Source organism: Panthera leo, chromosome D2 (assembly GCF_018350215.1).
Source record: "Panthera leo isolate Ple1 chromosome D2, P.leo_Ple1_pat1.1, whole genome shotgun sequence".
Taxonomy (NCBI): domain Eukaryota; kingdom Metazoa; phylum Chordata; class Mammalia; order Carnivora; family Felidae; genus Panthera; species Panthera leo.
Genome location: NC_056689.1, coordinates 37372867 through 37397201, shown reverse-complemented (window position 1 = coordinate 37397201; position 24335 = coordinate 37372867). Strand labels below are relative to the sequence as shown.

Genomic DNA, 24335 nt, shown 5'->3' with positions numbered 1-24335 from the left:
CCTCCTACCCACTCGTTCATCCACTCATCATCCATCCTCCCACTTATCATCTGTCTTCCCACTCACCCTCCATCATCCATCCTCCCTCCACCATCCATCCTCCCTCCACCATCCATCCTCCCATCTCCCATGCATCTTCTCACTCATCAGCCATCCTCCCACTTATCAGCCATCCCCCTACCTCCCATCCACCCTCCCACTCATCCTCCATCCTCCCACCTCCCGTCCATCCTCCCACCTCCCGTCCATCCTCCCACCTCCCGTCCATCCTCCCACCTCCTGTTCATCCTCCCACCTCCTGTCCATCCTCCCACCTCCTGTCTATCCTCCCACTCACCCTCTACCCTCCCACCTCCCACCTCCCATCCATCCTCCCACCTCCTGTCCATCCTTCCACCTCCCATCCACCCTCCCACCATCCTCCATCCTCCCACCTCCCGTCCATCCTCCCACTCATCCTCCATCCTCCCACCTATCATGTCTTCCCACCCATCATCCATCATCCATCCTCCCTCCATCATCTATTCTCCCATCTCCCATGCATCTTCTCACTCATCATCCATCCTCCCACCTCCCATCCATCCTTGCACCTCTTGTCCATCCTCCCACCTCTCGTCCATCCTCCCACCTCTCATCCATCCTCCCACCTCCCGTCCATCCTCCCACCTCTCATCCATCCTCCCACTCATCCTCCATCCTCCCATCTCCCGTCAATCCTCCCACTCATCATCCATCCTCCCACCTCCTGTCCATCCTCCCACCTCCCATCCATCCTCCCACTCATCCTCCATCCTCCCACCTCACATCCATCCTCCCACTCATCTTCCATCCTCCCACCTATCGTCTGTCTTCCCACCCATCATCCATCCTCCCTCCATCATCCATCCTCCTATCTCCCATGCATCTTCTCACTCATCATCCATCCTCCCACCTCCTGTCCATCCTCCCACCTCCCATCCATCCTCCCACTCATCCTCCATCCTCCCACCTCACGTCCATCCTCCCACCTCACGTCCATCCTCCCACCTCCCATCCATCCTCCCACCTCCCGTCCATCCTCCCACTCATCCTCCATCCTCCACTTCCTGTCTATCCTCCCACCTCCCATCCATCCTCCCACTCATCCTCCATCCTCCCACCTTCCGTCCATCCTCCCACCTCCTGTCCATCGTCGCACTCATCCTCCATCCTCCCACCTTCCGTCCATCCTTTTACCCATCATCCATCGTTCTACCCATCCCTTATTCTCCCAACCCCCCATCCACCCACCCATCATCCATCCTTCTACCCCCCACCCCTTTCCATTCTTCCCCTGTATCCATGTGATCGTTTTGCAAGTATTTTTGGAGTGTCTGCCTAGTGTGAAGCATTGGGGTATCCGAGCAGACACTATACCCTTGCTCTGTTGAACTCTGCAGTCTAATGGGGGAGACTAAGGCTAGTCAAATAATCATGCACATCTGTGTATCACTGTCAATGGTACACATTGCAAGGGCTATTGAGGAGGTGCTGTGCAGTGCTGTTCATTGTGTAATAGGAATTTGACTTAGTAAGGGGACTTGGAGGTCTGTAGTTTCCTTCCTTTATATGGATCGTGTGAGAACACAGATGGAGAGAAGCTTGGAAATAGTGAAGCCCTATGCAGATTTGAGATGGAGTAGTTACTGTCATTACTTTTTGGTGGGAATGTGGCCTCTTCCTTTGCTGCTTGCTGGATTGCATTCCAAGTTAGTTTTTTCTCTTTGCTCAGCTCTTGTTGCACATGGGCAAAGGCATGAAGGGTGGGCCAGTCAGTCAGAAAACTGACTTGCTGTGAGTGATGTTGGCCAGTTCTTGTAGCTTATGGACTGGAGACTGGAATTGCTTGGTTTTATGGTAGGAGCCGAGGCCATGTTCTAGTCCATCGATGGTTGCATGTTTGGGTTTGGAAGGCAATCCTAGTGAGCGGCAGGGTGTCCTCTGAGCACTGTCACAGAACGCCCCGTCCCCATCAAAACCATTTACGGCTCCTGGAGTTAAAGCAGGACTGTTGGAGCTTGCTCGAGACAGAGCTCATATAGGATGATATGAACTCATGTGATAATTTAGCATGACATTATCTTCTTTGCTTTTTTTTTCATTTACAATGAAAACTTTTTAAATTGTGAAACTGTCACAAACTTACAGGAGAGTTGCAAGTGTAGCACAAACAATTTTTCCTTCTTATTCCAGAACAAACTGCCAACCTGTGTGCTTTTCATGAACAAGGGTGTTCTCCTATATAACAGTAATACAAACATCAATGTCAGGAAGCTAACACTCATACATAATACCATCTAATCATCGGCCCCCATTTGAGTTTTCCCAGTCGTATACATAGTGTCTTTAATAGGAAGAGGATCCAGTCCAGAACAAAGCAGTGCATTTACTTTTCTGTCTCTTTGGTCTGCTTCAGTCTGGAAGGGCTCCTCAGGCTGTGACGTACGTAGCTGTGATGCTTTAGAAGATTACAGGCCAGTTACTTTGTAGCATGTCCCTCCACCTGGATTTGTCCAAGCTCCCGGTTGGATTCCATTTGTGCATCTTGGGACTGCCATAGAAGGGACACTGCCACCTTCTCCCTGTGTCTTAGAGACTGGGACTTGGCTGGATAGGAGCCATTACCAGTGATGTTTCCTTTGATCACTAAATGACGGTGTGCTCTCCGGGCTTCTCCACTGCAGAGTTACTTGTTTTCCCCTTGCCTGCCTGCCTGCCTCTCTCTGTGTGCACTCCTGATTCCCTGTTTTATTCGGTGGGTTGGGATTCATTGTGGCCAGTGGGAGCCTCTTCAGGACTGCTTCTCTGTCTTTTTGACAGGTCCTTCCCACTCTTTGAGCACTTTTTTGTTCTTTGGCACAAGAAAATGTCCCAGGCTCATTTTATTTCCTGCCCCTGCCTTGGGAATCAACCATTTCTCCAAGGAGTCCTCATTCCTTTTAATAGAGGATGGCACTTAGAAACAAGATCTGAATGCTGGGTCTGCATGTAGCTACTGGGTATAGTGATAGTAGCATAGTGATACTACTGGGTATCACTGCTCCCAAGTCCTTTCAGTGGCCAGAGTAGGGAATATCTGAGTACTCCATCACCACCCCCCCCAATTACATCTCCATTTCCATGACTCTCCCCCCCGCCCATATTCAATATGTAATATATATATTGAAAATCTCACACTCCCAGTTATAGTCCAATACAACAATGTCCTAGGTTCATTCTGCTTGCCTCCCTTTCTGTTTTTGCTAACTCCCTCTTGTGGCAGTGTGAAACCACAGCAAGAGGCAGGGATGATAGCCCTGGATGAGGGTTTGGTGTGCCTTCTCTGCCCGGGGGCTGGGAGTGCTGGCCGCCCCAGTCTGAGGGCAGGCCGTCCCTCCCTGCCTTTACCTTTACCCCACTGTCTCCTTGCTCATTTATTTGTGGACATTTTCCCACCCTGGTTTAAATTTGGCTCAGTTAGCCTTTCACCTTGGGTTTGGCTTGGATTTTATTTTTCTGTGAGCGATTTCTCATTCCAGATGTGTTGCTGGCTCCATCTTAGCCTAAGGGGAAGCCCCATGGTCTTTGCAGAAAGTGGCAGAGGGGGACTTGTTCAGGGAGGCAGATCTCCTCTCCTGTGGTCGTCTGTCCTGGAGGTTAGATGTTGCATATAAAGCAGTGGCACTGTGTACCTGCGTGTGTGAAGTGCTCCATGGATGCTTGCTATCATCGCTTTTATTCTAGTCCCATCAGTGCCGGACTGCAGTCTCCTCTCGTGGAGGCTGTGGAGTAGTGGCCACGCCCCCATACACGGCTGGGCAGGATGTAAAAGGGGCCACTTTTGCAGTCAGCTTGGCAGCTCCTCAAAGTGTTAAACATACAGTTCCCGTGTGACCCAGCAGTTCCACCTCGAGGTGTATACCCGAGAGAATTGAAAACACATGTTGACACAAAAACCGGTAATGGGAATGTCCATAGCGGCATCGTTCGGAACAGCCAAGGAGTGGAAACAGTCCGGATGTCCACCGACTGATGGACGGGTAAATAAAACACAGTATATTCTCTACAGTGGAATGTTGTTCGGCATAAGAATGAATGACGTGCTGATACCTACTGCTCTATGGATGAACCTTGAAAACGTGGCGCTAAGTGAAAGAAGCCAGTCACAGAAAGACCACATGGTGTATGATTTCATTTACGTGAAATGTCCGGAACAGGGGACCCCACAGGGACTGATCGTAGACGAGGAGTTGTCTGGGCCAGAGGATTGGGAGGAGGGAGGTGAGTGCTAATGGGCACGGGTTTCCTTTCGAGGGGATGACAGTGTTCTGGAATTACGTCGCGGTCGTCACTACACAACCTTGTGGGTTTACGACCTTGTAAATACACCAACTCCGCTGACTCGTGCACTTTAAAGGGTGAATTGTGCAGTATGTGAATTATATCTTGAAAACAAGACTCCAGTTGCCACCTTGTCGTAAGAAAAATGTCTGCCCTCATGAGGCATAAAGTTTCATTGCCTCCCATTCTCTGACTTTCCTGAGGACTTTTACAGCTTGAACAAACATCCGGACTGAGATTATTCTTTCCCTTCCTCCCCTTTCCTGTTCTTCCCGCAGATGACATGGGAAGGTTTTCTCCCTGACCCCTCCAGCCCATGTCTTGTTCTCTTGTCCTTTCCTACAGCTGTGACCCTTGCGGGGGGTGGAGGGGCAGTTTATTACAACGGTCAGTAGGTTTCCCCACTTCTGGCCAGCTGGACTGGGGTCTCTTGGCAAGTGCCACCTTGGGACCCCATCAGGAAAGGAGGCTGGCTGCCGTGGGGGTGGGGGTGAGGGGACATCTCTGAACTGCCAGGACCACCTGCTGTCCTCAGCCTGGGCTGCCTCACCTTCACCAGGACTGAGGCGAAGCTCATTCTTGGGTAGGCCAGCAGCTGAGGAAGTGGGGGAGCAAGGGACACGGGGGTGGCCACAGGTTTCCTCCCCACAGGGCCCGAGGGCAAAGGTTGACCTCGCTGGACAAGGCTGGTTTTGTTGCCTGGCTCCTCCCACGCCTTGTTAACTTGAAGAGGCCCTTGCGGGGTAAATGGTGCTGTTTGACTTGCGTGTTTGCTTGAGGGATTTGTGGGGCTCCCCAGCCCTCTGCATGATTTATCTCCGAGGAAATGAGGCAGGCCTGGCGGGGAGGGGCGGCACGGGCTCTCCCACTTTCCCTGTGCGCGTGCGTGTGTCCACATGCCTGTGTGTCGGGGGAGGCTTACAGCCTGGCCGGCCCATCTCCAGGTGCCGCAGTCAGAATGCGCCATCTGGATTCTTCTTGGTTGCCCAAGAGATCCTGGGCAGAGGTTGCCAAGCCTTGGCTGGGGGAGCAGTGTCTGCTTTCTTTACTGCGGTGACACGCGCTCTTTGGTTAGAAAAGAAAAACTACAGACAACAGTGAAGTCACTCCCCCCACTGCAGCTTTTGGCGACTCCTGAAAGTTGACTTCTTTTCTCAGATATCCCGAGAAAGGGGTATTTCTTAGTTTCTGATGGGCAGGCCTCACAGAAGCCCAGCAAAACTAGTGTTTCTGACCAGTGAAGAGATGAGGGCGGTTCTCTCATCGGCCTCCCTGTGGGGTGCAGCCCAGCAGCCTGGTCCTGCTGTGTGGATGGAACCAGACCCTGGCTTTGCCCCTCCCCTGGGCCACTTCCTCCCCATCCTCGAGGGCTGGGAGAGTCGCCTGCCTGAGATGAGAACATTCCTGCCCGTCTCATCTGAGAATGCTGGACTGAATTTTAGTATTCTCTCTCACTGGGAATTGCATTAGCCTTGCTGGGAAGCTAAGCACTGTGTGTGTAGGCGTGTACATAGGTCAAGCTATCTATCTAATAAGACCATAGTCTTCTGATTATAAAAAGGAAAAATTCTACACTAATAGATAGGATGGCTTTTCAAATTCTCTGGAGTTAACTGTGGCCATGATTTTTCCAAACTTCTTCAGAGGCTTTTGATCACATTCCCCCAGGCATGATTCTGAGCCTTGTTTGTAGAGGAAAGTTGAGAAGTATTTGGGGGCCTGCGAGCCTCTTTGAGTGGATGCTGTCTGTCGGGAAAGGAATTATTCTACATGACTAGGGCTAGAACGAGAATGAGAGGGTAGAAGTCGAGGAAGGTGGATTTCAGCTCATAATAAGCAAGATCTGGTCTTGCACAGTGGTCACCTGTGGTGCTGGGCCGCGGCTGAAACAACACAGCCTGGATCCCACCACTCAGCTCAGGCTGGGAGTGAGCATCAGAAAGGATTCCGGGATCTGCTCGGGGTTTTCCCTGACTGACGCCGTCTCTCTGGGAACTTGTGACCCATCCTGGCAGCCGGTTCACTGCACTGGACTGTCACCCAGGCTCTCATCCAAGCTCCTTATGGTTAGGGCATTTGGGGGCTATTGCCCAAGGAAGAAAGGCCAAGCCACAGTGTCGACTCCAGATTCTGTTGCGGACCCGTGAAGATACCATGGCCCAAAACGAGGTCTTTGTGCTGTGCCAAGGCTGCCTTTAGAACTAGCTGCTTTCTTGAGGAGGCTTGGAGGACAAGGCAGCTGAGGAGAGCATGCTGCTGGTCTGCCCAGGGCTGCCACCTTGTGGGAAAGCCCAGGAATGTCAGCAGTGCCTTTGTTCTGCAGAAGCCACTGATGCTTTTGGAGCCAGTGGGGTTCTCACCTGGCTGAGGGGATGTTGCGAGAGTAAAACGTTTGAAGTGATTTTTTTTTTAACTTTATTTTTTATTTTTTAAAATTTACATCCAAATTAGCATATAGTGAGGCAATGATTTCAGGAGTGGATTCCTTAATGCCCCTTACCCATTTAGCCCATCCCCCCTCCCACAACCCCTCCAGCAACCCTCTGTTTGGTCTCCATATTTCTGAGTCTCTTCTGTTTTGTCCCCCTCCCTGTTTTTATATGATTTTTGTTTCCCTTCCCTTATGTTCATCTGTTTTGTCTCTTAAAGTCCTCAGATGAGTGAAGTCCTACGATTTTTGTCTTTCTCTGACTAATTTCACTTAGCATAATACCCTCCGGTTCCATCCACGTAGTTGCAAATGGCAAGATTTCATTTTTTTTGATTGCCGAGTAATACTCCATTGTATATATATACCACATCTTTATCTAGTCATCCATCAATGGACATTTGGGTTCTTTCCATACTTTGGCTGTTGTTGATAGTGCTGCTATAAACATGGGGGTGCACATGTCCCTTTGAAACAGCATACCTGTATCCCTTGGATAAATGCCCAGTAGTGCCATTGCTGGGCCGTAGGGTAGTTCTATTTTTAGTTTTTTGAGGAAGCTGCATACTGTTTTCCAGAGTGGCTGCACCAGCTTGCATTCCCACTAACAATGCAAAAGAGATCCTCTTTCTCCGCATCCTCGCCAACATCTGTTGTTGCCTGAGTTGTTAGTGTTAGCCATTGTGACAGGTGTAAGGTGGTATCTCATTGTGGTTTTGATTTGTATTTTCTGGATGACGACTGATGTTGAGCATTTTTTCATGTGTCAGTTGGCCATTTGGGTGTCTTCTTTGGAGAAGTGTCTATTCATGTCTTCTATTTCTTCACTGGGTTATTTTTTGGGTGTTGAGTTTGATAAGTTCCTTATAGATTTTGGATACTAACCCTTTATCTGATATGTCGTTTGCAAATATCTTCTCCCATTCTGTCGGTTGCCTTTTAGTTTTGCTGATTGTTTCCTTCCCTGTGCAGAAGCTTCTTATTTTGATGAGGTCCCAGTAGTTCATTTTTGCTTTTGTTTCCCTTGCCTCTGGAGACACGTTGAGTAAGAAGTTGCTGCGGCCAAGATCAAAGAGGTTTTTGCCTGCTTTCTCCTCGAGGATTTGGATGGCTTCCTGTCTTACGTTTAGGTCTTTCCTCCATTTTGAGTTTATTTTTGTGTCTGGTATAAGAAAGTGGTCCAGATTCATTCTTCTGCATGTCGCTGTCCAGTTTTCCCAGCACCACTTGCTGAAGAGACTGTCTTCATTCCATTGAATATTCTTTTCTGCTTTGTCAAAGATTATTTGGCCACACATTTGTGGGTCCATTTCTGGGTTCTCTATTCTGTTCCATTGATCTGAGTGCCTGTTCTTGTGCCACATTTGAAGTGATTTTTAATTGGAATGTTTGAGGTACTGTCCACAAGTCGGGACACTCCAGTCTAAAAGCTGGACCTTTTCCAGACACTGGTGGAGGCACCGATTGACGCAGAAGTCAGAACTCTTCCTTTCTCTCTTTGTGTCCTGGACCTGTGTGGGTGTGAGTCCTTGTGGGACATTTTTTTCACTCCTCACTTGTGGGCACCGCATGGGGTGATGTGCTTGGTGTCCTCCAGGCCTCACTGCCTGCACCTGGATACCTTCTGGTATCCTCAGTTTGTCCTGGACTCAGGGGCTCAGTTCTTATTTGGTGGCTTATGGAAAAGAATAATGTTATATCTCCATCTCACAATGTGCAGAAAAAAAAATATTCCATGTAGTTGAAAGATTTAAATGTGAAAAGTAAAACTAAAACTTTTTAGATAAAAATAATAGGAGAGTATCTTTGTGATCTCAAGGTAGGAAGGAGCTTCTTCAATAAAACAACCAAAGCCCAAACCGTAGAGGAAATGATTGATAGATTTTACTGTATCAACATGGGAAACTGTGGTATAACATAAGTCATATACTGGGAGAAGATTTTGTAATAAATACAACTGGGAAAGGATTAGTGTCTGGAATTTAAAAATAAGTCCTACAAGAAGAGGAGAGAGAGGGGTGGGTGGGGAAGGAGGGAAGAAGGAAAATCAAAGATACAGACAGGCAGTTCATAGACGAGAAGATGTGTGTAGTCAGTAAGCAGGAGTCATAAGGAGAATTGCTCTGTCTTTCCAGTCATTTGGGGATGGGAGTTAAAAGAGCTGTTACTTGTCTATGAAATTAGCAATACTATAAAAAAATCTAACTTTCCCAATAGCCAAGAGGTAGAGACAACCCAAGTGTTTTTGACAAATGAATAGATAAACAAAATGCAGTACATATCTACCCTGGAACATTATCCACCTTTAAAAAGGAAGGAATCTCTGTCACATACTATGGCATGGATGAGCCCTGAAGGCATTCTGCTAAAGGAAGTAAATCCATCACAAAAAGAGAAATACTACATGATTCCATTTGTATGGGGTGCTTAGAGTCGTCAGATTCAGAGAGAGGGAATACAGAAGGGAGGCTCCTGGGGCTGAGGGGAGAGGGGAATGGGGGGGCTGTTGTTTAATGGGGATTGAGTTTCAGTTTTGCAAGATGAAAAAGTTGTGGAGGTGGGTCACACAATGGTATGGATATACGTAACACTACCGAAATGGACACTTAAAGATGTAAGAAAATGGTGAAGACTATTATGGCGGCCATGTAAACTTCCATCAAACAGGCAAAGAACGCAGATGTGTTCATGTAGTGAAATCCTACTTGCGTTGCTTGACCGCATCTCAAAAGCAACATTGAATAAAAAGGAGAACACATGGTATGATACCATAAGAGATTTTTATGAATAATAGGGAGAATGAATAAAGTATTGTGCATGGAGATGGGTGGCAGCAAATTTAGGGGAGTGATTGATTCAGGAGGGGAAGGGGGGCTGCTGGATAGAGGAAGAATGTGGTGGGGACTTTAGCAACACCCATAATGCTTTATTTCTTGGGAGAACAGTTCGAGACATGTGACAAGATAGCAGGATTAGAGCTGGGTGGTGAGTACTTTAAAATGGTGTTATATTAGGTGCTCTGCTTTTCTGTATGTTTGGAAGATATTCTGTTTTTTTTCACAAAAAAAGACTTGAGACAGTAGAGTGTGCTTAGGGGTTTTCTGACTGGTGTAAGTGTGCAGCTCTTGTCTGCCACATTGAAGCATTTTTACAAAACAGTCAAGATTTTAACTGCCAGGGGCGCCTGGGTGGCTCAGTCGGTTAAGCGTCCAACTTCAGCTCAGGTCATGATCTCACGATTCATGAGTTTGAGCCCCGTGTCAGGCTCTGTGCTGACAGCTCAGAGCCTGGAGCCTGCTTCAGATTCTGTGTCTCCCTCTCTCTGCCCCTCCCCCACTCATGCTGTTTCTCTCTCTCTCTCTCAAATAAATAAACATTAGAATTAAAAAGATTTTAACTGCCAAAGAACCTATTATTGCTTTTTAATTTAATCTAATTTTAATTTTTTTAATGTTTATTTATTCTTGAGAGAGAGAGAGAGAGTGCATGCAAGTGAGTGGGGGAGGGGCAGAGAGAGAGGGAGACACAGAATCTGAAGCAGGCTCCAGGCTCCGAGCTGTCAGCACAGAGTCCGACACGGGGCTCGAACTCATGAGCTGTGAGATCATGACCTGAGCTAAAGTCAGATGCTCAACCGACTGAGCCACCCAGGCACCATCCCAATATTTTTTTTTTTAACATTTATTTTTGAGACAGAGACAGAGCATGAATGGGGGAGGGTCAGAGAGAGAGGGAGACAGAGAATCCTAAGCAGGCTCCAGGCTCCGAGCCGTCAGCACAGAGCCCGACGTGGGTCTTGAACTCACGAACTGAGAGATCATGACCTGAGCCGAAGTCAGAGGCTTAACCGACTGAGCTACCCAGGCGCCCCTATTACTGGTTTTTAAAAACGAGTTTGTATTTCAGTGTCCTTGCCTTGTAAGATTTCCTTTGCAGGAAAGAGTTTTGCTTGAAAGAAGAAAAAAAGAAAGCCAACTAGAAAAAAAGGGAGCAACAAAGTAACTGCCCCGAATGGGCAGATTTGTGGGGTGCCCTTCCTCTCTGATGTCTGCGATCCTGGGAGCTAGAGCTTACGTCTTAGGGGAACAGACTCACTTTCCTTGTCTCTGGGATTCTGACTTCTGGCTCTCATTTATCATGTTTATTGAGAGTGAACATTCCCTTCCAAGGGAGTGTCCGGTACTCCTAGCTTCTGGTTCTTGGTGCCGCGAAAATCTGATAACCCTGGGTCCATGCTGAATAAGCAGATGACACCCGGTGTGTTGCAGTTGGAAGAGTTAAGCGAGCTTTTCTGGTTGAGTCCTATCATTGGAGGAGTAAGGAAACTGGAATCCAGAGATGTGGAGTGACCCACCCAAGGGCTCACATCCCCTGTCGTGCTTAGCAGAAGTCAGAAGGCCCTTGGCAACTAATGAACTCATCTTGCTGTTTACTCTTTAGAGCGGCACCTCGAGTGAACTTCAGTACCTGTAAGTCAGAGTAGACCATCCTCTTGCTTACAAGCCTTGCATGGTTCCCATCTCGCTCAGGGTACAGTTTTTGCTTGCTGTGAGCTTTGGAGCTGTGCCCACTTCTGCAGCCCCTTTTCACTTCAGCCTTGTTTGTGGGGCTCTGACTGGAGCCCTGCCCTTCTCTTCTCTTTGTGCCTAGACCATGTGTGGTGGTCCCTGCCTCAGGGCCTTTGCACTTGTTCACCTCTGTGTGCTCTAGCTACTGCTCTTCATTTGCATCCAAGCTCAGAAGTCACCTTCTTAGAGAGGCCTCCTTAAGCCTTAGCCCCTCTATGTTTTCTTAGTAGCCCTGATTATGATCTGAAGTTATTGTAGTTATCATTTTTATAATAATAACTCTCTCTACCTCTCTAATTGTCTCTGTGTGTTTGTTTCTGCCCATGAGGATAAAAGGTCCCTAGGTCACAGTCTTTACATGACCTGTCCAGCATCACCGGCATCTAGAATATGTTAGGTACTTGTACTGGGGGTCCTCAACATCTCCCCCCAGGTTTGGTGATTTGCTAGGAGGATGTATAAGACTCAGCATATAATCACACCCAGGGCTAAAAATTTATTTCAGTGAAAGGATCCAAAGCAAAATCAACAAAGGGAAGAGGTGCGTGGGGCAAAGTCCAGAGGACTTTGCGAGTTTCTGAGAGTCCTCCCCTGCGGAGTCACATGGGACACACTTAATTCTTCTATCATTGAATTGTGACCTACTCCCTGCCCCGGGGTTTTAGTGGGGTCTGGCCGTACAGGCACCCTCTGCCGAGCATACACTGAAATTCTGGACTCCCAGGAGAAAACATGTGCTCAGCCTAAGCCACGCTCTGTCCAGTCCAGGCACGGGGAGCCCCTCTTATCACCTTGAGGAACGTTTTACATGAGTGTAGGGGACTGCTTGCCATTCAAGTTCCCAGCTGCCATCCAAGGGTCAGCTTGTTAAGCAGGTCTTTCTAAGGATAGACGTCTCGGGGCTGCAACAGTAACTCCTTTCTCCCTCTTCGGAAATATTTGTGAGTGAGTGAATTAGCCAGTGTGATTGAGAGGCCTGTGGAATCACATCTCGAGCCTCCCAAAGGCCAGAAGGTGTGGCCTCCCCTCCTTTGTCAGCAGTAATACCCCCGGACAGAGGACAGTGGTGAGTCCGCCCTTCCTCCTGTCCTCAGGTCCTTGGTAACTGTGCCTCTCTGGTCCCCAGGTGTTGAAGCACAACGGGTCGTCAGAAATTCTCAATAAACTGTACGACACAGCCATGGACAAGCTGGAGGTGGTCAAGAAGGACTATGATGCCCTGCGGAAGAGGTACAGCGAGAAAGTTGCCATCCACAACTCCGACCTGAGCCGCCTGGAACAGCTGGAGGAGGAGAACCAGCGTCTGCTGAAGCAGACGGAGATGCTGACTCAGCAGAGGGACACGGCCATCCAGCTGCAGCACCAGTGTGCCCTCTCCCTGAGGAGGTAAGAGCTGCCCGTCCGCCTGTCTCCTGTGTGCAGAGAACGGCCAGAGGGCCAAGTGGGTCTTCTGTGCCTTGGGACCGCTCTCCTTTGTGGGCTGATTGTTATCTGTAAGGCTCTCGGCCGTTCCCAAGGAATGAAAAAAAAAAAAAAAAAGGGAAGGCACAAGTGACTGTGCCTTTTCATTTGAAAAAAATTTTTTTTGGAATATTTTGGAAATGTTTTGTTGGCACTCAGTGTGGCCTGGGAATTGCACTTTTTCCTCCCGTCTGAACAGCTCTGATGTGTTCTGATCACCTCGTTTCTTAGATCTCCTCATAAGCCTCTCCCTTCTGTGTCATCTACCCACCCAGCATAGGAGAGTTATTCATCCTAGGCATTGTTTCTTCTAAAATTTCACTTTTTTAAAGGTATAAAATCTGTAGGGAAGTGACCCTTGCCCTCAAACACTGTTTCGTAAGGTACATTCCTGCAGAACGCCAGTTCTCTGGAGGGTTCACTGGTGTCCTATGCATGCAGTTCTCTGGATGTAAAAGGGATTAGGAGTTGCCAGGTTATACTTAGACAGAAGTCTGCGGGACTTCTCAGAGCCTTTACTCTGATACTCTGTACTAGTCTCTCCAGGAGGGGGACACAGTGTTTCCCAATGTAAAGCCATCAGAGAACACACTTTTTTTTTTTTTTTTTTTTTTTGATGGCGCTTCCTGAAGGATTGGCATTCTAAAGAACATGCATTCACAAATGCTTCTATAGAGCTGCAGGCTCTGATTTGCAGGGTTGCCTGTGTGGAAGGTGCCTCCTGGCCAGAAGGACTGAGCTGTGTTCTCGCCCCAGTCACCCACACCCAGGCCTTATCATCTGTATCTGAAAAATGAGGTGGTCGGACTAAATGATCATTAAGTCCACGTTTACCTCTCATATGCTGCGCTTCTAGCATCGTTTTGTTTTTATTTTTTAAAAATAACGTGGCTTGACTGTGGAAGAAATACACTGTTATTTCTAGTAGAGCAGAGGGCATGAAGTCCTCAGATCAACTTCTGGTATTTGTAAAGGCTGAGAAAAATTCCAGGTCCGGGGGCACCGGCACTCCGTGACTTTCCTCTGTCGGAGGTGCGGATGACCTCACTCGAAACTTCATGCTTGACTGTCCAGTACGGCGGCACGGCCTGGGCAGGTCCCCGCCCCCCGCGTCCCAGCTGCCTCTCTCCCCCAGGTTTGAGGCCATCCACCACGAGCTGAACAAGGCCACAGCCCAGAACAAGGACCTGCAGTGGGAAATGGAGCTGCTGCAGTCGGAGATGACCGAGCTGAGGACCATGCAGTTGAAAATGGCAAAGGAGTCGGAGAAGTACAAGGAGGAGCGGGATGCCGTGTACAGCGAGTACAAGCTCATCATGAGCGAGCGCGACCAGGTCATCTCTGAGCTCGACAAGCTGCAGACCGAGGTGGAGCTGGCCGAGTCCAAGCTCAAGAGCAGCACGTCCGAGAAGAAGGCGGCCAGCGAGGAGATGGAGGCACTGAGACAGGTGGGTGTGGGGCGGCTGGCCTCCCGCCTCGGGGAAGGCAGGGCGATGGGGGCCACGGCGTCCGCACTGGGAGCCTCTTCCTGTTTGGTCTGCGTGCTGGCTGAGTTATCGAGTGCGGCCTGGGTAGCTGCTGAGCTCACACTTGGGGTCCGGCTCTAGCATGGCCGCAGGGCATGCAAAGGGAAGTCCGGCTGTGGTCCGGGCCTTGGAGCTTAGAGCGTAGCAAGAAAGTCGCAGGACACGCACAGACAAGCGTGGGCTCCGCTCACAGACACTCTCACACCCAAACCCTTGGTTAAGTGATTGGAGATCAGCCTTGTGTTGACGGTCAGTGTGTGTCTCAAAGATTTGCTCACTGAGAAGCAAGATCCCAAGGACAAGGGCTCAAAGCCATCCATACCTTTGGTCTTGTGAATTCAGGAGAGCACCCTCAAGGATTTTTTTCCCCTCTACATCTGAGGAGTCTGCTCTTTAATGTTTATTTATTTTTGAGACAGAGAGAGACAGAGCATGAATGGGGGAGGGTCAGAGAGAGGGAGACACAGAATCTGAAACAGGCTTCAGGCTCTGAGCTGTCAGCACAGAGCCCGACGTGGGGCTCGAACTCACGGACCGCGAGATCATGACCTGAGCCGAAGTCAGCCGCTTAACTGACTGAGCCACCCAGGCGCCCTGGAGTCTGCTCTTTAAAGGGATCATCTGGACTCCAGCTGGGAAGATGTGATAGTAGGTTGAGCACAAGGCCCTTCTAAAGCCTTGCTCCCTGGGGCCCATGGCTTTCAGGTTCAGCGGCTAGGGGTTGAGTAGCGTCAGAACTGAGCCAGAAAGCGTGACTCCTGAGTGATAAGCAAGGAGTCTCTACATCCTTCCTACCTGAGCCACCTTGGCCTTGTTGCTAACACATTTTTCCCTCAGGTTCAGGTGTGTGCTTCTGGGGCTTGTGTGGACTGGTGGACTCGTCCTATTTGAGATTCCCTTCCCATCCTGTTGGTTGATCTGCTTAGAGCTGCTGAAATTGATCACAGCAGACTTTTATCCCATTGAAATAGTTCTCCATTCCTGCCTCTCCATTCTACTTGCTCTGCAGCTCTGTTAGAATGCAGTCTTTAAGACTGGTCTGTGAGAAGAGAAAAGCAAGGTGTTAAACGTCGGGCAAGTAGGCAGGAGCAGCATGCATTAGATTAGTGTACCCAGCTCCCTCCAGACTGAGCATGAGGCAGGGCTGATGCCTGAGGGGTGGGCCAAGGCCTGTGAGGGTCTCTGCAGACAGTGATGCCTCCTTATGCCCAGGCGGCGCGAGGGGCTGTGGGAATGCAAGGGACAGGGCCCTGTGCTTGGAGAGGGGCGCTCCTCAGTCATGGGACCTCCTACCTCTCTGGGCCTTAGTTTCCTCATCTACAAAATAGAGATAATAGCAGTGCCTCACAGGGTAGCTGTGACAGTCCAATGAATGCATGTGGAAAACACACTTAGAATGGTGCCCCGTAAAGTAGGAATGATTTGAGTGTTTACTTTATTGTTAAGATGATTATTACGCCTGTCTGGATCTTACTGCCTCTTGGGACTAGGGTGAGCACTATGAAGTTGTTTCTGTAGGCAAAAGTGGGCCAGATGGGAGCGATTTAGTATAAGGGGGGCCGGGGGGGGGGGCTGGTGAGACTTCTCCAGGCCGTGAGGACGAAAGCCTCATGAAAAGGAATATCTACTTTGATGAAATTTTTACAAGACCATGATGAAGGAATTTTTAATAAGCACAGATAACGTATTAGGACTTGGGCATTGTGCCAGAGAAACCATCCCTTCGCTTTTTCATTCTGGTATCTGAGAGCTTAACTGTTGGGGGAAATGTGGATATTAAAGAAGGAAGACAAAACGATGAAGAAGGAAACTTTGGAAGTGACTAGTCAGTCACTGAACGAAAAGGTCCAGGAGAATGTGTAAAAGGCGTGGAAGGTGGTAGGACAGCAGCCCCCTCGAGGGGTTTTCAAGGTTCTGGAGGTTAATGGTGCTCTTGTAGGGGTGTGATAGAGCTCCCAGTTTCCCGCGGTGCCAGCAGCTGGTGGCAGTCTGCCGTCCCCCCCTTGCTCCCAGCACTCAGCGTGCCCTTCGGCCTGGAGCCCAGTTTCTGGGCCTTCGCAGGGGGCATTGGCTGGATGCCAAGTCTGCCTGTCAGCTGAGGCAGGAATCTTTTCTAGGCACTGTTCCGAGTCAGCGGGCCGGACAGGAGAAGCTCTGCTCCCGCCCCGGCAGTTCCCAGAGCTGAAACGCTCCGCTCCTTCTCCAGTTTGTCTGGCTTCTCAGACAAGACCACTCCCCACCTGGCCAGAGGAGGCCGGGTCTGTGGCCTTGGCGGTCCTGGCCTTGAGGTGCCGTTGGGAGGGTCTTATCTCCCCCATGGTCTGATGAGTCCCCTTGGGATTGACCCCGTCTCTGTCCAGCAGCCGCCTCCTGGCAGGGTCAGCCGAGGTTGGCCTTCTAGCCAGGCTGCCTCCCTAGTCTCGGAACTGTCTTCATTGTGCTCAGCTGAGGAGGGGGTTCCTTTTCTTTCTGACAGACTGTGTGTTCTCTACACTGTTCCTTTCTCTTTGTTCCTCCCTCTTCACTGACCCTCTTTCCTCGCTCACCTCACCCCACCCCTGCCGTTCTATCCTCTTCTCTGGAGTGCATTTTGTGGTGAAAAGAGGGCTTTGGGGGGCCTGTTAGGGTCTTTGCCTGGCTCTGGATGCTGCCCTCTCTGCAGCTTCCCCCTCCCTGAATGGCCGTGTCCACAAGGGCCTCCCTGTCTAGGGCTGCTGCCCCAGCCTCTGGCCGCTGGCTGACCAGGTCCCGTGAAGGCTCGCTGCCCTCAGGATGGGAAGGAACTGCCTGGGGCAGCTGGTCCCTGCTACTGGGGAGCTGTGGGGCACCGCTGCCTATCACAGAGGTTCTTCTAGATGACAAGTTATGTCCCAAGACCAGCCTCTCTGGCAGAGCTCCTGTCCCATAGAAAGGCCAGCTTGGTCACTCAGGCTGGCAGTGGCTTCCCGTGTCCCTGCCTTCCTGCTGTACCTCTGACTTGCAGTATTGTGGCGCTGAGCTCGGTGTGGGGGGACAGAGTGAGAGCCGCGTGTGACGGGGGGGGGGCGGGGGGGGAGGAAGTACTGTTGGACAGGGAGGACAAGCAGGGGAGCGCGAGGGCGTTCCAGGAACTTAGAGGCTGTCACATGTTGCCCGAATAGAAGAGACCAGTGTGCTCAGGGTGGGCTGCCCGCTCGGGGAACATTGCCCTCTCCCTGGACCCTGGTGAGCCTCTGCTGGGTCTTTCTTGTTGGCTTCGTGCCTGGCCCCAGTGAGTGTCTCGTGAAAGCCAGTCCCTCTCTTCCCGAGCCTGTGGCCCCACGCTCCCCCAGGGCGGACAGAAGGAGGTATGTGTTGGGGGTGCTGTGGCAGAGTAAGACCTGGCCCTGGCAGGCACAGCACGGTGCAGAGCAGGAAGCCCTGGAGTGGCCATGGGAGACCTGGGATGGAGTTCAGCTCCTGGCTGATGGGTGGGACCCGGGACCAGTCACTTCCTGGGCCCTGAGCACCCTCATCCGAATTATCCGGGGACCGGATGAAGGGACCTCAGCTCCTAGCTCTTGCGCTTTTAAAATACTCCTTGTTCTTCTCCCCTCTCCGTAAAACCAAGTCTTGTGCTTCTTGTGTTTTTCACATGGACATGGTGTTTGGGGAGCGAATTCATTTTGGAGATGAACATTGGGGGAGAGGGCGGGAGCTGCCTAACACCCGGGGCTGGCCTCCAGTGTGTCACCTCAGGCCAGAGTGCAAAGACCTTTCAGTGACACCATATGGAAACACGTTTCTTATATCAAACTACTAACATATAAAACACCGAGTAAAGTGTTAATTTAAGTGTTATCGTTAAACCTACTATTTATAATAAATTCTTGACATCTTTAATAGCAGTAATCAGTTTTCAAAAAAATGGCAATCTAGACAGACTCCCAACACTGCATGAAAGTGGGGAAAATCAAAACCGGAGTGCTTTGAACTGATGTTGGGAAATGTGAGGTCTGAGCACGAGCATACCAACCACCGTGTCACTCTGGGTTAAGGTGTACTTTCTGTGCAGACTTTTTTCCAGCTTCTCCTGGGTCTGTACTCGAGAGAGGAGGGGTGATTGTGAGATGACTCCGTGTACTTTCCTTTCTTTCCTCATCCTCGTCTGTTGTCTGAACCTTTGGGATCTTTTTGAACGTGTGTATCAGGGGCTGCGCGTCCAGCTATTCTGCGGAGGGTGAGCCGTGGAGTCCGCAGAGGCCTTCTTGCTGTGTTTGTCGTCTTTATTCTTTCTGCAAAGAGGGGGGGATTCCCGGCACAGACATCAGTGCCTGCCTCTTGTGTCCTGTTTGTACTTTGCTTCTGAAAGCCCTTGAGCCGAAGTGGGATTCCTCCTGCAGTAGATGCTCACTGTGTCCTTTGTCGTTTTCCCCGTGTTTTCTAAGGGTTAGAGAGACGCAGAGGGAGCTTTCTACACGAGAGCTTCCAGGTGTTTGACTTGAAACTGTAGCAGAGCATGTAATGCTTTGAGGAGGTGTCAAGATGCAAATGTTTCAGATTTTGGCTTTTTTTTTTTTTTTTAACGTTTATTTATTTTTGAGACAGAGAGAGACAGAGCATGAATGGGGGAGGGTCAGAGAGAGGGAGACACAGAATCTGAAACAGGCTCCAGGCTCTGAGCCATCAGCCCAGGGCCTGACGCGGGGCTTGAACTCACGAACCGCGAGATCATGACCTGAGCCGAAGTCGGACGCTTAAGCGACTGAGCCACCCAGGTCCCCCTCAGATTTTGGCTTTTTAAACAAACTGAGAGACGCAGGATTTCACCAGCAAAGATGCTGGTGTATGTTCAGATTTAAAAATAACTCCGTGTGCCAGAGCATAAAAACCAGTCTTGCAGACACAGAGGGTTGGGAATTATCATGATCGACGTCTACACCCTTCACTGCAGTCAGTCCTTGTGTCGTTATGTTTTGACAGGAGAGCTCTTGAGAGACACACGATACGTGATGTGAGCCTTGCGAGTGGCAGGGAGGAGGAGCCTGGAGCAAGCACTCCAGGGGAGGCATTCCACCTGCGCCACTGAGACCTCGGCCACACGGCACAGGGGCTGGGGTTCTGGTCCAGGATCTGCTCTGTGGGGCTGGGAGAGTTTGGACTGGACCCTACCTAATGTCACTAGGCGTCTTGAGTATGGCTGTGGGACATGGAGTCACCGGGGGTGCAGGTGCATGGCAGGGGTGTGTTGGGATGGGCTCAGGCTAGGATCCCATGTTTCCCCCCATCCAGCTCCTGAGGGTTCAGCCCAGCTCCTGCACTGGCTGGAGGGTGCTTCTCACCCGAAGGCTCACTAACTACCCTGTCTGCTTGCCCCTTGACCCCACCAGATGAAAGACACGGTGACAATGGATGCTGGGAGAGCCAACAAGGAGGCTGAAATCCTTCGAAAGCAATGCAAGGCTCTGTGCCAGGAACTGAAGGAAGCCCTCCAGGAGGCGGACGTGGCCAAGTGCCGGCGGGACTGGGCCTTCCAGGAGCGGGATAAGATCGTGGCGGAACGGGACAGCATCCGGTACGGGCAGCCCCTGGGCTGGTGTGGGCTCTCATCTCTCCACCATGCTCTGGGTCTCTGGGGATGGTCGGAGTCACTTGCCATATGTCCAGGTAAGGTGGGAGTGACCGTCGTTCCTCCCTTCTCACCTGAGGTGGTGCCCCAGCCTTGCTTCATAGCGTTAGAAGTGTCTGCTGCAACCTAGCTGTCTGCGTGTGCGTGGAGACTGGGTGAGACCCTCCCCCTGCCATGAGGTGGCACAAAGACAGGGTTTTCTCTTAGGGGACTTCTGATGAAATGGACATATCAAAAATGCACTCTTTTAGTTGGTATTCTTTGGGCACCTGCTGTGTGCCAGGATGGTGGGTCCCTCATACAAGGACACCCTGGGACTCCCGGACAGGTGTGGTGCCCTGGAGGGGCCAGCGCTGCGGGGGCCACGGCAGCTTTGTCGGACAGGGCAGCAAGGGAGGGTCACAGTTAGAATGGTGAATTCTAGGGTCACAGTTAGAACTGTGATGGGGGCTTGCAGGGCACTGGGGGAACAGGTGTGGAGTCTCCCCAGAAAGCATGAGCTTGAACTTAAGCTCGAGTGGAGGTTTTCCAGGTGGAGGAGGGGGATGGGTGTTACAGCCTGAGGAAACATGAACAAAGATGTGTGGTTTGCTCAGGGCAGGGACATGCTCGTGGACTTGGGGGAGTCCCAGGAGAGGTGGCTGATGGGGTTCCTGAGGACAGGCTGTAAGGGCCTCGAAAGGGAAGCCCAGGAGCGTAGCCTTAATTCTTGGAGGGGGTAGAGCCACGAGGGGCTGTGGTGGTGCTGGTGGTGACTTGGGTCATTGAGAATTTGCGAACGATCCCTGTGGTTAGAGACTGACATCTACCCGGGCTGCTCAGGAGATGAGGGTTCAGGGTTGGAGGGATTGGGGGCCATGAAGAGGTGGGGACCAGCCCTTAGGTGCCATTGTATGACAGGATGCAGTTCTGGAGGTGACCCAGAGCACGTGTTCCCTGGCTGCCAGGTCACCTATCCCTACCTTCTCTGAATGGCTGAGGTGGTGCTGGGGCCCCAGGAGCCACGCATCCTTTGGTGGGGAATTGTCAGGCCTGCACTTTGCACTCACCTGCACAGAGACTGCACAGGGCTGCAGAGACAATGGAGACATTATTGCTGTCCAAGTGGGGGGCTCAGTCTAGTTGCAGGGTGGAAGACAGCTCTAGAAAGGCCTGCATGGGGGTAGTTATGAGGCATGTGGTAGGTGATGGGATAGCAGGGCCTGGCCGGTGGGCTGCGGCTATGTTGAGGGCAAAGCAGTGGGAAGAGCACTGGATGTTCAGAACCCGTTGCCCAGTAACTGCGGAGGTGTCTCCTTCCTGGTCCTCAGCGTCTTCTCTGTCCCTGGATGGGGTTGGCCTGTGTGGTCTCCCCTCCAGATTTTCCAGCACTCCTGTGCATTTGGAGGCAAGGCAGGCACCTGGGGTGTCTGGGGGATAGGCCGTGAATCCTCTGCCCCCTTACCCTCACGGTGACCTTGGCCTCTGCCCTCTCTGCCAGGACGCTCTGTGACAACCTAAGGCGGGAGCGGGACCGGGCGGTGAGCGAGCTGGCCGAGGCCCTGCGCAGCCTGGATGACACTCGCAAACAGAAGAATGACGTCAGCCGGGAGCTCAAGGAGCTCAAGTATGTTGGGGCAGGTGCCTGCGTGGGGGGACAGGGTGGGTGCCTGCCTGGGGGTGTAGGGGCCCCTCTGCGGGCAGGGCAGGGTTGTCTGTCCCTTCACAGGCTTACTCTGTCGGCCTGTAGAATGGGTCTGAATGCCACCTCCATGCGGAGAGGTAATTAGACATTCTTAGGCCATCACAGAAGATGGCAGCCCTTTTGTGAGCACACGGAGACGGGCAGGCACCGTGTGCAAAGGTACATAGGAAGGAAAGTCTCTATTCAGAGGCAGTGCATTTGGGGACAGGCATGCATGTACTGTCCATTCATTCATTCATTTGTTCCCTTTCTACCTCATTCATTCACCACCTCTAGGATTTACCAAGCGCCTGCTCTGTATGGGCCAGGCCTGTGGGAGGCCCTGGGGGAGGCCCTGGGGGAGCTGAACAGAGGACCAGGTCTCTGTCTGTGGGGCTCACAGCACACAGGAGAGACAGACCACCATTCAGTAGTCCATTCTGCCTGTGTCATGCGGATGCCCATGTGAGAGAGACTGGGGTGTCAGGCAGCCTCCCCTCGGTTACAGCACTGCACCCAGGGTTGTGATTCAGGACATGGTGACCCTGAGCAATGGACTGAAAATACAAAGATCAAAGTTAAAAGGAGAGATTGGCAGAACCCAGGAGCTGTCACTGTAGGGTAGAACGAGGCTGTCCTGAGAAGCAGTGGCTGTCTGTTCTGAGAAACTTGATCAGCTGATAGAGTGGTATAGGGTGGTGAGGAGCGTGAGTGTGAGTGTGCAAGCCTTGCTTGCTCGAGCAACGCCTTTCACACGGAGTGACAGCTTTCCCTCCCTCCCCATTCAGTAACCTCTAACATGAGCCAACCAGCTTTAGTTATTAGATGAAAACCCAGAACCTCTTGGGCTTGAGTACTCTAAAGAAAATCTCAGGGGCTAAGAGGCAAAGTGAAGCACTGTCTCCAGAGACCCACCTTGGGTCTAGCAAGTGATGGAATCAAATTAAGGTAAAGCCTGGCCCCTGGGGGCTTGAGCTCGGGAGAAAGTTTTGCATTTTAATTGAGCTGGAATTGCCTGGAGCTTCTAAGGAAGTCAAATTCCACTTGTTGTTCTGCACGTTTGAATTTGCACCTCCTCTTTGTTAAGCTTTCTAACTGGTGCTGCTGCTCAGGGACCCCCCAGTCTGCAGAGGCAGCAGACATGCCCCGGCGGATGAGAGATGAGCAGGTGCAGTGAGCATTAAACACAGAGCTTCAGGCTGCACAGGGCTAGTGGGGGTCGTGTCCAGGGAAGGAGGCTTTGGGGCTCTGCCTTGAGGCTGGGTGGCATTCTGGAGCCGGCCAGTGAGAGCACAGCCCAGACAGAGATGTGGACCTGCAAGCCTGTCCATTTGAGAAGGAACCAGAAGGAGGTCATGAGTATGCCCCAGAGCCCAGTAGGCAGTACCGATGAACTTAAAGGCTGGATGCGGGTTTTAGGACAAGGGGTTTCAGGTGCAAGTTCCTGGGGGATAGTACAAAGTTTCTGAGTCTTTTTTCATCTCGTAACTGGGTCTTTCTTAGAGCTTAAGTGTTTGTATATTGGTCAAATCCAACTTACTGATTTTTAATTTCTAATTTTTTAATTTTGTTGTTATGTTTTTATTTATTTTGAGAGAGAGAGAGAGTAGGAAAGGGGCAGAGAGAGAGGGGAAGAGAAAATGCCAAGCAGGCTCCACGCTGTCAGTGCTGAGCCAGACTCGGGGCTCAATCTCATGAACTGTGACATCATGACCTGAGTCGAAATCAAGGGTTGGATGCTTAACTGACTAAGCCACTCAGGTGCCCCAATTTTTAATTTTTAATTGAGTGTATGATGTCTAAGGACCCTTAACGCTTCATCTCAAAGATTTTCTCTTGTATTTTCCTTTTAAACGTGTTACAGCTTTATTTTATACATTTCAATGTGTGATACGTTTTGAGTTACTTTTTCTGTAAGATGTGACGTGTAGATTGGGGCTCAGTTTTTTTTGCCATGGGTGTGCAGGCGCTCCAGCGTCACTGGTCAAACGCTGTCTTTCTTCTGCTGAAGTACTTTAGTACCTCTCATACTTTGTGGGGGTGTCTCTGGATTCTTCATTCTGTCCCAGTGATCTCTGTGTCTGTCTTCCTGCAATTCTGCAATGTCTCAATTACTGTAGCTATAAAAAAAAGTCTTAAAATCGAGTAGAGTTGATTCCTCCCACTTAATGTTTCATTTTCAGAATTGTTTCAGCTATTCTGATTCCTTACCTTTCTCTCCCTGTGTGTTTTAGAATAATCTTGTCTGTATCCACAAAAAAGTGTTGCTGGCATTTCTCAAGGAATTGCATTAAACCCTGGGTTAAGTTTGGGAAGACTTTGACTGTTTTTTGAATAAACCTCTATGAAAATGCCTTGATAGCTAAGAAGCTTTGGCGTGCAGCTCCAGATTTATTGGGAAGCTGGCATGGAGTGTGAGAGGGAGAGGAACCTCCTTTGGCTCTCACGGTGGCCTTCCTGCCTTCTGAGCTGTGACTTGGGTGGGATGTGTTGCCTCCCTGGGGACCATCGTCATAGCCCTCTCTGTTCCTAGGGAGCAGATGGAATCCCAGCTGGAGAAAGAGGCTCGGTTCCGGCAGCTGATGGCGCACAGCTCCCACGACTCAGCCATCGACACAGATTCCATGGAGTGGGAAACGGAAATTGTGGAGTTCGAAAGGGAGACGGTGAGCTGCCCTGATGTCTTTACTCCCTTTGAACGGGGGGGTGGGAGAGGATGCCCCCCTTGTGAGGTTCCCCCATTTCTCGGCTGTCAGTTTGGGGC

At 50.7% G+C, this 24335-nt stretch overlaps 1 protein-coding gene across 8 annotated transcripts in view; it reads left to right on the top strand.

Annotated features, from left to right (window-relative positions):
• Positions 1-24335, top strand: part of DLG5 (discs large MAGUK scaffold protein 5) — a 126475-nt gene that overhangs the window by 63524 nt on the left and 38616 nt on the right. For all 8 annotated transcript variants that reach the window (XM_042907466.1, XM_042907468.1, XM_042907473.1 and 5 more), the window contains 5 exons: positions 12461-12720; positions 13931-14243; positions 19670-19854; positions 21389-21514; positions 24105-24237. In XM_042907466.1, coding sequence (XP_042763400.1) covers positions 12461-12720; positions 13931-14243; positions 19670-19854; positions 21389-21514; positions 24105-24237 — 1017 coding nt within the window. The remainder of the gene's footprint in view (positions 1-12460; positions 12721-13930; positions 14244-19669; positions 19855-21388; positions 21515-24104; positions 24238-24335) is intronic.